The sequence below is a fragment of the Manis pentadactyla genome, chromosome 15 (genome assembly GCF_030020395.1).
Source record: "Manis pentadactyla isolate mManPen7 chromosome 15, mManPen7.hap1, whole genome shotgun sequence".
NCBI lineage: Eukaryota > Metazoa > Chordata > Mammalia > Pholidota > Manidae > Manis > Manis pentadactyla.
This window is the reverse complement of record NC_080033.1, coordinates 60,091,924-60,105,308: the sequence shown is the minus strand read 5'-3', so window position 1 is coordinate 60,105,308 and position 13,385 is coordinate 60,091,924. Positions and strand designations below refer to the sequence as shown.

At 41.7% G+C, this 13,385-nt stretch overlaps 1 protein-coding gene across 1 annotated transcript in view; it reads right to left on the bottom strand.

The window, feature by feature from the left end:
* Positions 1 to 13,385, bottom strand: part of HYDIN (HYDIN axonemal central pair apparatus protein) — a 377,997-nt gene that overhangs the window by 174,841 nt on the left and 189,771 nt on the right. Inside the window, exons 15-18 of the mRNA XM_057493202.1 lie at positions 11,128 to 11,195; positions 5,567 to 5,802; positions 3,081 to 3,181; positions 585 to 720 (exon numbers count right to left, since the gene is read on the bottom strand). Of these exons, the coding sequence (XP_057349185.1) occupies positions 585 to 720; positions 3,081 to 3,181; positions 5,567 to 5,802; positions 11,128 to 11,195 (541 nt within the window). The remainder of the gene's footprint in view (positions 1 to 584; positions 721 to 3,080; positions 3,182 to 5,566; positions 5,803 to 11,127; positions 11,196 to 13,385) is intronic.

Sequence of the window (13,385 nt, the reverse complement as noted above, 5' to 3'; positions counted from 1 at the left end):
ATCTCATTAGCAAGCTTCTATTAAACTAGACTGAACAGATCTTTTGGAATCTTTTATCTGCATGTATTTAATTGCTCCATCTCCCACCTAGCTAGGTGTAGTGGCGTATGGACAAATCTACTTCATAAAACATTGAGATAATTCCTCCTTTCTCATTCTGGTATTATCTCTGGTATTCTGGTTCAACAATCCACTTATAAATATTCATTACTGTGTCTTAGTGATGCTGCTCCGAGCTCTGCCTCATTTCATCCATGCACAGTTAATTCACAGGCAATTATTTGCAGGTGCAACTTCTACATGTTGACTTAAAAAAATTTTGACACTTTCCTTTCTTTATCAAAGGCGATTTCCCTGGGAAACTAACAAGTGTCTACACCTGCAGCTGCTCACGCACACAGGTGGCAATCCAGCTGTGGCTCTATAACCCCATTCCTAGATGAGGCACTTTATCCCAGGATTAAAAATCAGAATAACATAAGGTCATGTGTTCAGGAATATGGCTCTTTAGAAGGATTTCTCTCTCTTATAGAGGGATGCCAACTGAAGAAAAATGAACACTGAAAAAGGATAAAGTAACTCACCTGAGGTAGGACCTCGTAGAATCCTGGGAGGTCATCATGATTGACAAGCTGGACCGTTTTCTCATATGGGTACTTCAGGAAGCAGTGCCCAAAGTCCACCTCTGCATTACCCAGCTGGAGGACAGGTACAATACACCTGCCAAAGGAAGGAGCCCGTGCCAGAATGCATGGGGACAGGGCGCCTGCTCACGTAGGGAGCACACAGAGCCCCGCATTAAGCACATTTATCACGGTCACATAGTAGTTTTTCTCTAATAACAACATTAATTGTTTTCAAATCTTCACTCCTGTTATCCCTGTCCCTTAGCCCCCTGTCACCACATTTTAATAAAAAAATGTGCTAGAAGCGGGACTCCTTAAACAGCTGTCTTCCGTGAGTAATGACAAACATTTCCACTGTTTTTCATATTTGGCCGTCCTTTGGCAGAGGCCCCCCCCCCAGTGCAAGTTCCTTTGGGTAAAGGATCTGTTCCCCTGGCAGACAGGACCCACGCCACCAGCATGGGGCCCTAACCAGCTGTGGCACTCTGGACCAGCCAGCATCCCCTGAGGACTGGCCCCAGCACGTGCCACCTAGGCAATGGTGATGGTCCTAATTCCTGTGCTGAGTGGCTGTCTTGGATCAGCAGGCTCAGGCAGCTGCTGGCCCCAGCGCGGGCACTGACACAGGTGCTCAACACGAGGGTGTGGTGGGGAGAGGAAGGGCAGCTGTCTGAGGGGAGGGAGGCATTGAAGCCCTGTGTGTACGGTGCTCCCTGATTAGAATGACGCAGGTGTCACTGTGTGTCTGTGAATCCCAACGTCTGACCCACCCTGCTGCATGTGACAATACAGTGCACTGTTGAGGAGCGCGGGTGCTTGAATCAGTCAGCGCCAGGTGCGACCTTACCAAGTGCAGCCCTGAGCAGGTTGCTTTCCCTCCTGGAGTCCCATTTGCTCATAGGCAAATGAAGGTAATTCTAGGACTGACATCCGCATCATTAACTCTTCTTAGGGCACTCTGGGAAATGCAGGAGATAACGGGAAAGCAGGGCAGAGGGCAGCGCCCCCGAGGGCTCCATGAGAGATGGATAGCTGTGCTGCAGAGCCCAGCGGGCCACCGCCGCTGCCTAGGCAACTCTCCTTTTGGGAGTGTGCAAGCATTTCCTATAGATTACACCCTAAGTAACGGCAGGACAGAGGCTTGTTAACCCCGCAGCTGAGAAGCTAGCATGGGATGAGTGTTCATTTTTAGCTACAATGGAAGCTGTCAGTTGACCCAGTGACTCTAGTAAAGCTAATCCTTTGCTCCCTGCACCCCTGTGGCTGATAGAGTTGATAGCATTTGACTTGGGTCACAGAGTACACAGGGCAGGGAACTCACAGCCTCTTAGAGCTTTTTTTTCCCCTTTTAAACTCATGATTTTCTATTAATAGCTGCAGGGAAAAGGGGCTGGAAGGTGTCAGAACAAACCCACATAGTAAAGAAATGCAAGCCTAAACAAAAAGGCAAAGATGGGTAGAAAGAGGGCCAGATGAAAGAGTTGTGGCTGTTTTTAAACAAATAGAATCAGTGAGGTCTTTGGAAGGAATACTAAGTAGATGCCCTTCAAGTTCTTCTAGGGCTGCTCTTTGACTTCAGCCAAGCCCAGGACACACAAAATGGGGCAGTTCAGATGCCCCACCAGCCAGCACATCTGCACCTCCTTTAAGGCGCATCTTCCTAAGATCCTAAGAGACCCAAGTCCGAGGGACTGATATGTTATTAGCGTTTTGCTAAGTAATTATCTCTCTTTCCTTAGAAGGCATTTTCATGCACACACTGCAAGTTCCTGGGTCTGGATGCTGGCTTGCTTGGGCAAGAGTGTGGCTCATGATTTTGTTCAGGATCACTGTCATCACAAGTGACACACCACTCTCAGAAGGACTGGAACTTGGTCAAGGTGACACGGTCCGCAAATGGCAGAGCCACATCTTAACCTCACTCCAGAGCCTACTGTTGCCTCTATTAAAAAAGAGAGACACTGGGGATGGTCCTGGGTTTATCTTGTTAGAGAGGGCCTCATTTGGGGGACCCACTTGAAGCCTGCATTTAAGTTGTACTAACAGTGTCCTGGAGCCAGACAGTCTTTCTGTTGGACCTCCCACTGCAGGACTGTGAGCACCGCTCTCTCTGCAGCATAACTCTGGGGTACTACCTTTAAAGTCAAAAACAGAAAACAGCAACTATTCGCCTCTTCCTGACAAAACCTTCTTAGCTATGTACCTGGAAAGTTAGACCCACTGGAGAACACTAGTCTTAATACCACAAAACACATACCCTTCTCTTATCTCCACCACAGGTATGTTTGCTGTTTTAAAGGTCTGTCTGTCATTTGAATAGCCTATTCAACTTCCCTTGCCAGGAAAGCAGAGCAAACGCAGTGTGAGCCCACTGCGGGCCCGCGGCCTTCTGGCCAGGCAGAAACTGGTGGCTCAGGGGAAACGCAGCAGAGAGAAAGCAGGTGAGCGTGCTACCTTGCTGTGATTAAGAGCGCCAGCACTTCCTCCCCGATGCCCTCCACATCTACCACCAGGGCCAGCTCATATTTCTGCACAGTGTTGGAGCATAACGTCACCTGGAAAGAAAAGGAGAAAAGCTGCTCTTCTAAAAGGCTGACTCTCCTTTGCACAGGGAGAAAGGAGCCATGGGGAGGGTCACACTGGGGAGTGTGGCTTCTGAGTACTTTATTAGGGGATGTGTGGGGTTTTACACTTTTAGTTGAACAAGTTACATTTTGGGGTCAGGGCATGCTGAGTTTTTTCAAAGGCCAGGTTAGAACCCAAATGGTTTTTAGTACAATAGATTCGCTCATTTCTGAGGAGGCTGGATCAAAGAAGGGGATAAATGCATAAGGTGAAAAATGACCGTGAAGGATGAGCTATATCAAACAAATTTTTAACTATTGCAATTTAAATTGCTCCCTCCACCCCTGGGCTACATAAATTATGAACACTTCTCTTATAGCAAAATATATTAACATAACCATATCTGTTTCAGAAAATTGCATAAGAAATCAACTAGTCTTTTTTTTTTTAATACCAAAATCTTGTTCCCTACCCTCCACCTGCAATATTCTTTATTAGAGCAGAATACAGGAAGCTCTAAAGAAAGGTCTATCCAAGGACATTATCTGGCCAGTACTTTTTACCCCATGTTTTTATTTGCTGTTGTGAAACTTTATTTTTAGGCTTTTGAAGCCTTATTACAATTTTTAATTGCTTTAAAATGATTTATACTGGAAGAGATACTTATAAGTGAAGAAGAGAACTTAAGGAATAGGTTCAAGCTTTTCTATCTATAAATTATGTATCAGGTACTAATAAAAATTTTTTTTGGTTGCAAAGGGAATCATTGGATGCAAATTTGAGTCCACACAGATGTGGCTGAAGTGCAGACCAGGAAGGAAAACTGAGAGTTGGAGGAAGATTTTCCAAATAGAAAGGAAAAATGAAATGAAGATGGAGTAATTGATTTGGAAAGAAAACTCAGATTTGGAGCAAAGCTGCTGCCCCAGTGTGCACAGGTTCTTGGAGTGACTTTACCCCTTATTTATGAGCTATGGTAGAAGGCAGAAGAACAAGCAAGGGGTTCTAGCAGAAGGCTGCAAAAATAGAAGAGAAAAAGGAAAGGCAGGTGACATGTAGGCTGAGTATTACTTACTAAGGAAAAAAAAAATCAATTCTTTGCAGCAGCACTTCTCCTGGAAAGTCACAGTGAGCAACTGCTCTGCGAGTGTCTATCTGGATTGTCACCCCCAAATTCATGTGTTGCCATCCTAACCCCCAATGTGATGGTTGTAGGAGGTGGGGCTCCTGGGAGGTGATTAGGTCGTGAGGGTGGAGCCCTCATGAATAGGATTAGTGCCCTTATAAGAGCTCCCTCGCTCCTCTCACCATGTGAGGATGCGAGGAGAAGTCTGAGGTCTAACCTGGAAGGGGACCTTCGCCAGAGTCTGGCCATGCTGGCACCCTGATCTCAGACTTCCAGACACCAGATCATAAGAAAAGAACCTCTGTTGTTTATAAGCCACCCAGTCTCTGCTATTTGTACTAGCAGCCTAAACAAACTAAGATAGCAACCCTAAGAAGTTAGAACCATATATGATGCCAAACCTCACGGGGCCTGTGAAGAAGCACTTGGAAGAGCTGAAACTTCCAGAAAAGATTTAGGATGAATGGATGCATGGCAAGACATTCTGAAGCATTTAAAACAAATAAAACCATAGCTGAATTAAATATTCAAAGATAGTGATGAAAAAGAAAATTACCAACCTTAGCTGTGAAGTCTTATCTTTTTCTTTCCCAGAAAAGATAAAATCATTTCAATTTAGCAGCCTTCAATATTGCTAGGCCTAACTGTTTGGAGAAGCAAAAGTAAAGGAGGGAAGACCATAAAATCTCTCTCGCTAGACATGAAACAATTACGCTGGTGGGACCACAAGGCCATAACCAGAACATGACCCTGTAGACCTAAACAGAAAGCTCTGCTGGGAACCTCACATCCACAATCACTGTGAAGCCCAGATTCGGATAAAAAATCTGAATAAATTGGCTATCAGCTGTGGCATAAATCTGGACATTTACTGCTAAGAATGATTTGACTCTGAAGGAAGAGAGGACCTAATTACCAATGAGGTCAAATCTTTTTATAATAATACTGATGGGTATACTATCTGTATAGAACAGGGTTCCACTAGAAATCGCTAGAATGTACTGTTCTGGTGAAGCAACACATCTAGACTGATGGAGGTCCAGGGGACACTCTCAGTTCTTTTGCCCAATACATTTGTATTGGGTTTCTTTTGCCACAGTAGTTTATTTCCTTCCTGGGTCACTTTTCTATGTGAATTAGAGGCACTCCCTCTCCCTGACACCGAGCATTCGGTGCAAATCCTACATGTGATCCCACGCTGGAGAGTTGAGCTGTGTGGCTGTGTGTGCTGGAAGGCTGTGCACTTTACCCTGATAGGAGCAAATCCTTGGGGGCGAATGGTGCCACGGTCAGGGGTGATGGTGAATTCTTGTGGTTTTATTACGGGTATTTCATCCTTGTTCCAAATCGGTCTTCTGTTGTCTGAATACTGCTCACAACTTGAAATGCTTTTACGACCAACGCCATCCCCAGGGATACGTAGTTTGAAGGTCATGGGGACCAAGGAAGTATTATTGAGGGAACATATCAAGGTATGAGGAAACCCTGGAAAACAAAATATGAAGAGAGAAATAAAACCCCCTCCCCCCCCACCAAAGCCTCCTTTTAATTTCAAAGCCAAGCACTGCCAAACCTCTTAGGTGATTGTCTATGCAGTACATCACTGCTCACTTAACCCCACCTTCCCCTGCTATTGTTTTCTATGGTACAGTGAATAAACACATCTCATTTATTCATTCAGTGAACACTTATTATGCATTTACTTTGTGGGAATAGACATAAAATAACCCTTTGATTGTCTTCCAGGCCCCCCTCAAGAAGCAGCTTCAATTATCAGTTTGCTGAGTAGTCTTCCAGAGGCTATTTTGCATTTAATTTTTGCATAGATACATAGATATTTTTCCCCCCAAAACAGAATCACGTTTGCTCTTTTTATCTGCCAATGTGTCAAAGGAGAAGCCTGGGTAGTCGTGGCCTCTGGGTGACCTGAGCCTGCCAAGACATTGCATAGCTCATCCTGAATCTGTCTGTGGCTCGTGGTCTCAGGGCTGATGACAGAAAATCGAATCCTAGCCTCTCCTGAGAGACTTTATGAGCCAGAGCCAGCCAGAGACTAATACATCAGCTTTTACGTCCCTTAGAGAAAGCTGCTTTCCCATGTTAGGTCTAGTCCTCCTCCATTCAGTTTGGTGAGACTCATGTGCCTTTCTTAAGAGGTGTGGATCTTCCTTTCCTGGCAAGCAATAACTGAGCTCTGATTTTGAGTTCCCTTAGAGGGTCATTGTACCTGCTGTCACTTTCAGAACAAGAACTATCTATAATGATGAGAGAACAAATATGCATATTTCTACTGGATGCAAACACTGCTCTTTCTATCCTGAACCCTCCTGCAGTACAATATAATTGGTCTCTTGGAGTAATTACTCAAGGGGATATTTTGAACTGATCTACTTCTTTCTCCATTTCCGAGCCTTCGTCTACACATTAAGACTGTTGGAGGAAACACGTTCCTATCTCCTTTGTGATACCACACCTACCAATCAACTTGGAAGAGATCTTTTATGGAAAAAGAACTGTCTGTTAAGTGCACTTGAAGGATGATTCTTGGAAATTCCATAAGAACTGCTAGAAAGTCAGCTTCAAAATCATGTATATTTGACAAAATCTATTGCTACATTTGACTTCTCTGAACTTTCCTTACAATAACTCTTGAAACTGTATATCCCTTAACCTTATTTGACCTGCCCATTTATGGGATAAACACTCTTAAATGCACGGTGCATTATGGAAGTGGACCCTTACAGATTCACATGGGTCCTTCCAAATCATTGCTCAGACTACTTCCCTGAAGCTAGAAGACTGAGAACAAAACCAATTACAGCTTCCTAAATAGAACAATTCCTTGTACAACCAGCTACCTGTAATACCCCATATACTGCTTGCCAAGAAGCCTAAAGGAAAGGGATATTGTTATACTAAAGACTAAAAGGTCATTAATACAAATGTTATTCCAAGGTTTCTTATTGTACCAAATCCTAATACTATTTTATCTATAGTTCCAACTGAATGCAAATCCTTTATAGTGAAGACTTCTGTTCTCCCTTCTTTAGCAACTAGTACATGAAAACTCAACATTTATGTGCCTTTTCTCGGAATAATTAACAACGTGGTTGGCCAGAATGCCTTGAAAGCACAGAGGCACCTTCATATCTCTTCCAGTACTTAAATAATGATTTAGAAGACAATATTCTCAAGAAATATGATTCTCATTCAATATGTGTATTTTCTAACCTAGGAAGCCCCTAAGAAGATGGGAGTATTAAATTGATCCAGCAATATCCAAGACCAAAAATTAAATTACAACTGATAGACTTTTAGGGATTTATGGGATATTTTAGACAATGGATTCCTAATTTTTCTAGTAATATTAAAAATCTCCACAAAGCAAAGGGAAATGTGCAAAGGAGGTGGTATTTTTATAGTTGTCTATGGAAATAATTCAGAATGGGGGCATCAATAAATATATCTGCACAATCTATGTTGGACACAAAAAATTCAGTCTCAGACTTAGAAATCAAACAGTACGTAACATTGGGATCCTCTACCCACTTCAGTGGTCTCTGGCACACCAACTACAGTGTCCCCCAAGTCTGAGCTGAGCTTTGACAAAAATTTTATAACACAGACCCCATTATAGAAGAAACAAGATAATCTCTGAATAAGAGTTGATGAGAAAATTTCTCCTCTGTAGCTGGGGGAGTGGCTGGCTCCTGCCTTACAACCTGCTCTCATATTCCAGAAAAACTGTGCAGTGGTACATGGATCTGAATTACATGCCAGCATACCTTTCAAATACAAGTGGGCTGTGCCCAAACCACCCAGTCAAGAATATGCACTTGTAATTGTCCATAAATTGCTTAGATGGATTTGAATTCTTATACAGAAAGGCACTGCCATAAATGTGACTAAGACATTATACATTATAACTTTCCTTCTTGGGAAATACCAGCCTTACATTGAAGAGTTAGAAAGAATCTTATAACTTATTAACCATTTGACCAAAAATTTCACAATCCACAGTCCTTTGGAAATGTAGAGCATAAAAATAGTATTACCAATCTTAAACTGGCCAAGCTCTCTGAGGCTCTTTGGAGTTTTCTGGTGAAGAGTTCTACCCCTAGGTCCAACGTCCATCACCAGGTTAGCTCCACCTGGAACTCAGACTCTTCACCTTAGGAAACAATAACTAGAAGATCTGTGTGACTACAAGTCTCTTATCAATCTGAATAAAGCCTGCTTCATGCAGACATGAGTAAATATTGTCAAGAACCAACTCATCTATAAGGTCAAGAAGCCTACCCTAAAAACTAACCCTCAGCAGCTCTGCCTTCAATTTCAACCTCAACAATTAGTACTCTGAAAAAATACACCAACAGTCTTCTTTAGAGTCTTCACCACCCCTGCTGTTAATTATGAGGTAGACCTTCGGGTAAAAAGATGCCCAAAGAAACTGAAATACTGACTGAAAACATGTTGGAAACTATTCTTACTGGAGGTCTTACATGGAAATTTGCTAAAATGCTTCCAGAAATGAATGACTTTCAGAAATAGATTGCTATTCCAAGTTCCTCAAAAGATGCAGACTTTACATGAAGTAGAAAGATTAATAACCTAACCTATAACAGACATGTCCTCAGGAATGGGCCTTAGTGCCAATAAAGGGACAATATTACTGACTTTACTTGGCCTACTGTATTCCCCAGCCCTACAACAGCCTCTGCATACCTTGCTTAACTCCATACAATATGCCCGTCATCCTAAACAGACTAAAAAATTCTTCCAATTCCTGGCTTGCTCTTGCAACAGTTAATTTCTCTTTTACATCTGGAACTATATGCACCCCTGCTGGTCTTTCATTCCTGAGCCAATAACATATTTACTTTCATCTGCCTCATCAAAGCCCTACTTGCTCATGTAGGAAAATAGTAAGAACATTTCTAATAAATAACTCTCCAAAGAACCATGTTTCTTTGGGATTGGGGGCCAATCTACCTGGAGAAATAATGATTGTTTCAGAGTCATGAGGACTCTACTCCCCACTTTTGGATTTAAACGTATCATCACAAAATAATTTTGAAAGCTTATCACACAAAACTGTCCCTAACTTCATCCATTAAAGTGCAGAATCCCGAAGCACAGCAAAGTAGCTTGGATTAACTGACCCAGATGGTTTTGAAACCCAATTAACCCTCGATTCCCTGTCAGCGAGCAAAAAAGTATGTTTTTGGTAACATTTCCTGCCCCACTAAGGAGAAGATCAAGGAATCTAAATCCAAACTAAAAGAAATGGCAACTTGGGTTTTGAAGGTGGACTTGGGAGGGGATTCGTTTTCATATTTTAGGCTTGGGGAATCTTGGGTCACGGCTCTGGTGTCTTCCAGCCTCTTGTCGAGCTGCTGTATCAACAACTGGTTGACTAAGATATCACACAACAAAAGAAAAATTGTTTCTAATTTTCACCTAAGCTAGTTGACCAGAACTTCTAGTTGGGCCAACTATTAGGGACAGATATTAATTATTATCTCTATAGCTCAAGGAAACTCTGAATAAATTACCCAATGAGGTCATTCCTTATCCTTATGGATAGGAAAGTAACAAATTGAAAACTGCTAATGGAAATAGCTACCTAGCCTTGTGGTTTTACCCGTTGTGTGACCCAGAGCTTGCCAATATCAAATGCAGCATTTGAGTGTATCAATAACATCTTGGGAATGTATGTACATCTTGGGAGTGCATACATAATTGTACACTTCCTATTTGCCATATCCACTGAAATGTGCAGTTAGGGATCCTGATGTTTTTAAATGTTTGGATTCTAGATAAAAGTATTTCAGATATCTTGGAGACTCAATAATTAGCTTTCTATTGGTACAGCATTTACATTAACACTGCAGAGCTGAGCAATAGGGCAGATTCTGGACAATGAATCAGTGTGAGATTTCTTGGAGTAATGGATTTGAGGTGTTTATTTGGACTCTGCTTTCTCCCTCCAGGCAACATGATACAGGGCACACCTTCCAAACGGCCTTGCGCTGGGCTTCATGTTTAAATGCCCACGGAAGGGTAGGCTGCTGTCAGGAACCAGTCGCCCAGCCTGCTCTGTGGATCAGCCTGAGCTGTTTGGAGGATGACCACATAGGTCTTTGGGTGTATGAATTCACCTATTCTTGGGCAGTGGTCACCAGTAACCTTGAGAGAGTATGCCTCTCTTCACTGGCCACTAGATGACTTTCAAGCTGCTGATAACTTCTATTCTCCTTCAAAAGAGTCTGTCACTCAAACATGCCCTATACATTTATAAAAATCTCTCTAGCCTTTTTCATATTCTACAGAAACAAGTAGATATTCAATTCCATTTATTAGTCTCCTATAGGATGTACCTTATCCAATAAAATGTAGATTTATCCATCACAATATAATATGATATATAAATAAATGTGTCCTGGATAAATAGAGCTGTCATATCCCCCAAATGTTAAAGCAGTTGATAAAGGCGTTATGAAGCTGGGTCTCCCAAAGAACTATTTTTCCCGAGTAGATGGGCCTACTTGAAACGAGAGAACTTCAAGGTGAAAGGGGAGGCAACAGAGCAAAATGAGAAGGACTGTGGGATACGGATTTAATCCAGGGTTTTGCAAACTTTTTATTATCACCTCCTAAAAAGAACCACTCTTAGAAATTAGTTTTAAATCAAATCAAATCAATTAATCAAATATGATTTAAATTAGGTTCTTTGTAAACATTCTTCCTCCCATGTACAGAGAAAAGTAATTCTACTCAATTTCTAGTTTAAAATGGAAAAATACTCACCAAAGGAAATATCACCAAAGTGTAGAGCAGGAACATTAAAATGGAAAGTAGGTCCAATGACACAGCCTCTGGAAGTGGGAATATAAGTTGGGAGAGTGGCAAGAGCATCCAGTGAATTCAGGGTGACAGTCAGGAACTGGGCAGAGGGTAAACACCGACAACCATAATTTGGCATTAGATCAATTACAGAACCCGGGACTTAAAGATAGGAGATGATGGTCTGCACGGTGGTTCTTAAAATTCTTTTTCAAGACTTAAACCATTGGGTTTAGCAAATGATGCTATGGTTAGTTTAGAGCCATATTTGCACCAATGAATGAGGCAGAGCAGACACACCACAAAGCATTAACATGGATGAGACACATACCATGAAAAGTTATTAACTCAGGCAAGAAAAAAAAATTGTAAGTCTAATCAAACAATAAACATCAAAGGTTATCGATGATAGCAGCATTGTCCCACATGTTTATAAAACTGTTTTAATCCAGTTCCTACCACCAACTAGTTTGATTTTGGCTCCTTTACCTCTATAGACTTCAGTTTCTTTTCCTCATTTACAAAAGTAAGGACTGCAACAGGCGACCTTCTCTACATGTTGATCTATTTCTGTCTCAGTGCAAGTCCTCATGATCTTGGAGTGATGTTCTAGCTTAAAATAATAGATTCTGGAGCTTCTAGCTGACTTCAGGTACAATAGATAGCATAATGGTCCCCAACGATGACTGTGCGCTACTCCTCAGAATCTGTGATTATGTTAGGTTACATGGTAAAGGGAATGTAAGCAGAAGGAATTAAGGTTGTTAAGTAGCTGATCTTAAAATAGGGAGATTATCCTAGATTATCTGGGTGGGCCCAGTATAAGCACTTGGGTCTTTAAAAATAAGAGGGAGGCAGAACAGGAGGTTGGGTGATCCAATGTGAGAAGCCCTGAACCAGCTGTTGCTGGCTTTGCAGACAGAGGAGGGGACCGTGAGAAAAAGACTGTGGGAGACTTCAAGAAGCTGCAAATGGTTAGGAAATAATTCTCCCCTGGAGCCTCCAGAAAGAAATACAGCCCTGCCAACACCTTGATTTTAGACCAACAAGACCCACGTTGGACCTCAGATCTATGGAACTGTAAAATAGTACATTTGTATTGTTTTAAGCTACTAGGGTTGTGGTAGCTTGTTACAGCAGCAATAGAAAAGTAATGTATCACATAACTGTTTATTCTTGTTTTTCTCCCTGATTCATGTCCCTAAAATCTCTAGACCAAACTTAAGAACTGAAATAATTCAGTTGCCAAGCTTCTAAGAGTTATAGACACACAGACACCAGGAAACACAGGAAGGATGGATCTCCGAATTCCCCCAGCTCTAGATGCTGGTGGCAGGGGTGTGTCGTGCCTTGCTGAAGGCACTGATGCCCCTGCAACAGACGTGCCCACAGTGCAGTGAGAAGTGTCGCAAGCCTGGGGAAGCCGTCACAGCAAAGACTCAGGGCAGCAGGTTTCAATTCTAAAAGCCTGTCTTAGGACCATCTGTCCTGTTTCATGCTAACGAGCCAAAGAGGTCTCAGAAGGAGTGACTGGTGCTCAGCAAGGAACTAAGATCCAGTTGGGATGAAGTCAAATAAGCCTATAGGTTAGATACTCGTAAAACAAGTTTATGGGGCTGAGGTAACAAATAGATAAAAAATTTCTGAAATGCACAAAAGACTAAAGAAAGTAAGAAAGCAGCTCACAAAACTGCACAAAGCACTCATTTAATCAGTGCAGAAGTATAAAGAAACAGTTAAATCCCATTTGTTCGGAGGCTCATATAACTAAGAAAATTGTTGAAATACCATCTGGACTTAGATATGATCACATTCACTTTAACAGGGATTCTGAATATTAGGATGATCTCGGCCAAGATTGTGCCTACTATCAACACAGTGGACTGTTAAAATTATAATTTTAAGTCTAAGAGATGGAGTGAATTATTATGATATGTTAAGTAAAACAAGTTGAATACAAAATATATCTATGCTATAGTAAAAACTTTATAAAATTATAAATGTAAACATAGGAGGAAACAAAAATGCTCATGGGTAATTTTAAAAATCACATTAATTTTATAGTGTTGCTTATCTGACCCCATAAAATACTGTATCACGTAGTTGGAGGGGTAAACAGAAACAGCAAAAGTATGATAACTGTTCTGATCTTTCAAGGCATAGTAGCCCTAATAATGTGCTACTGAGGAAAGAAGAGAACCTAACAATAAAAGAATAAGAAA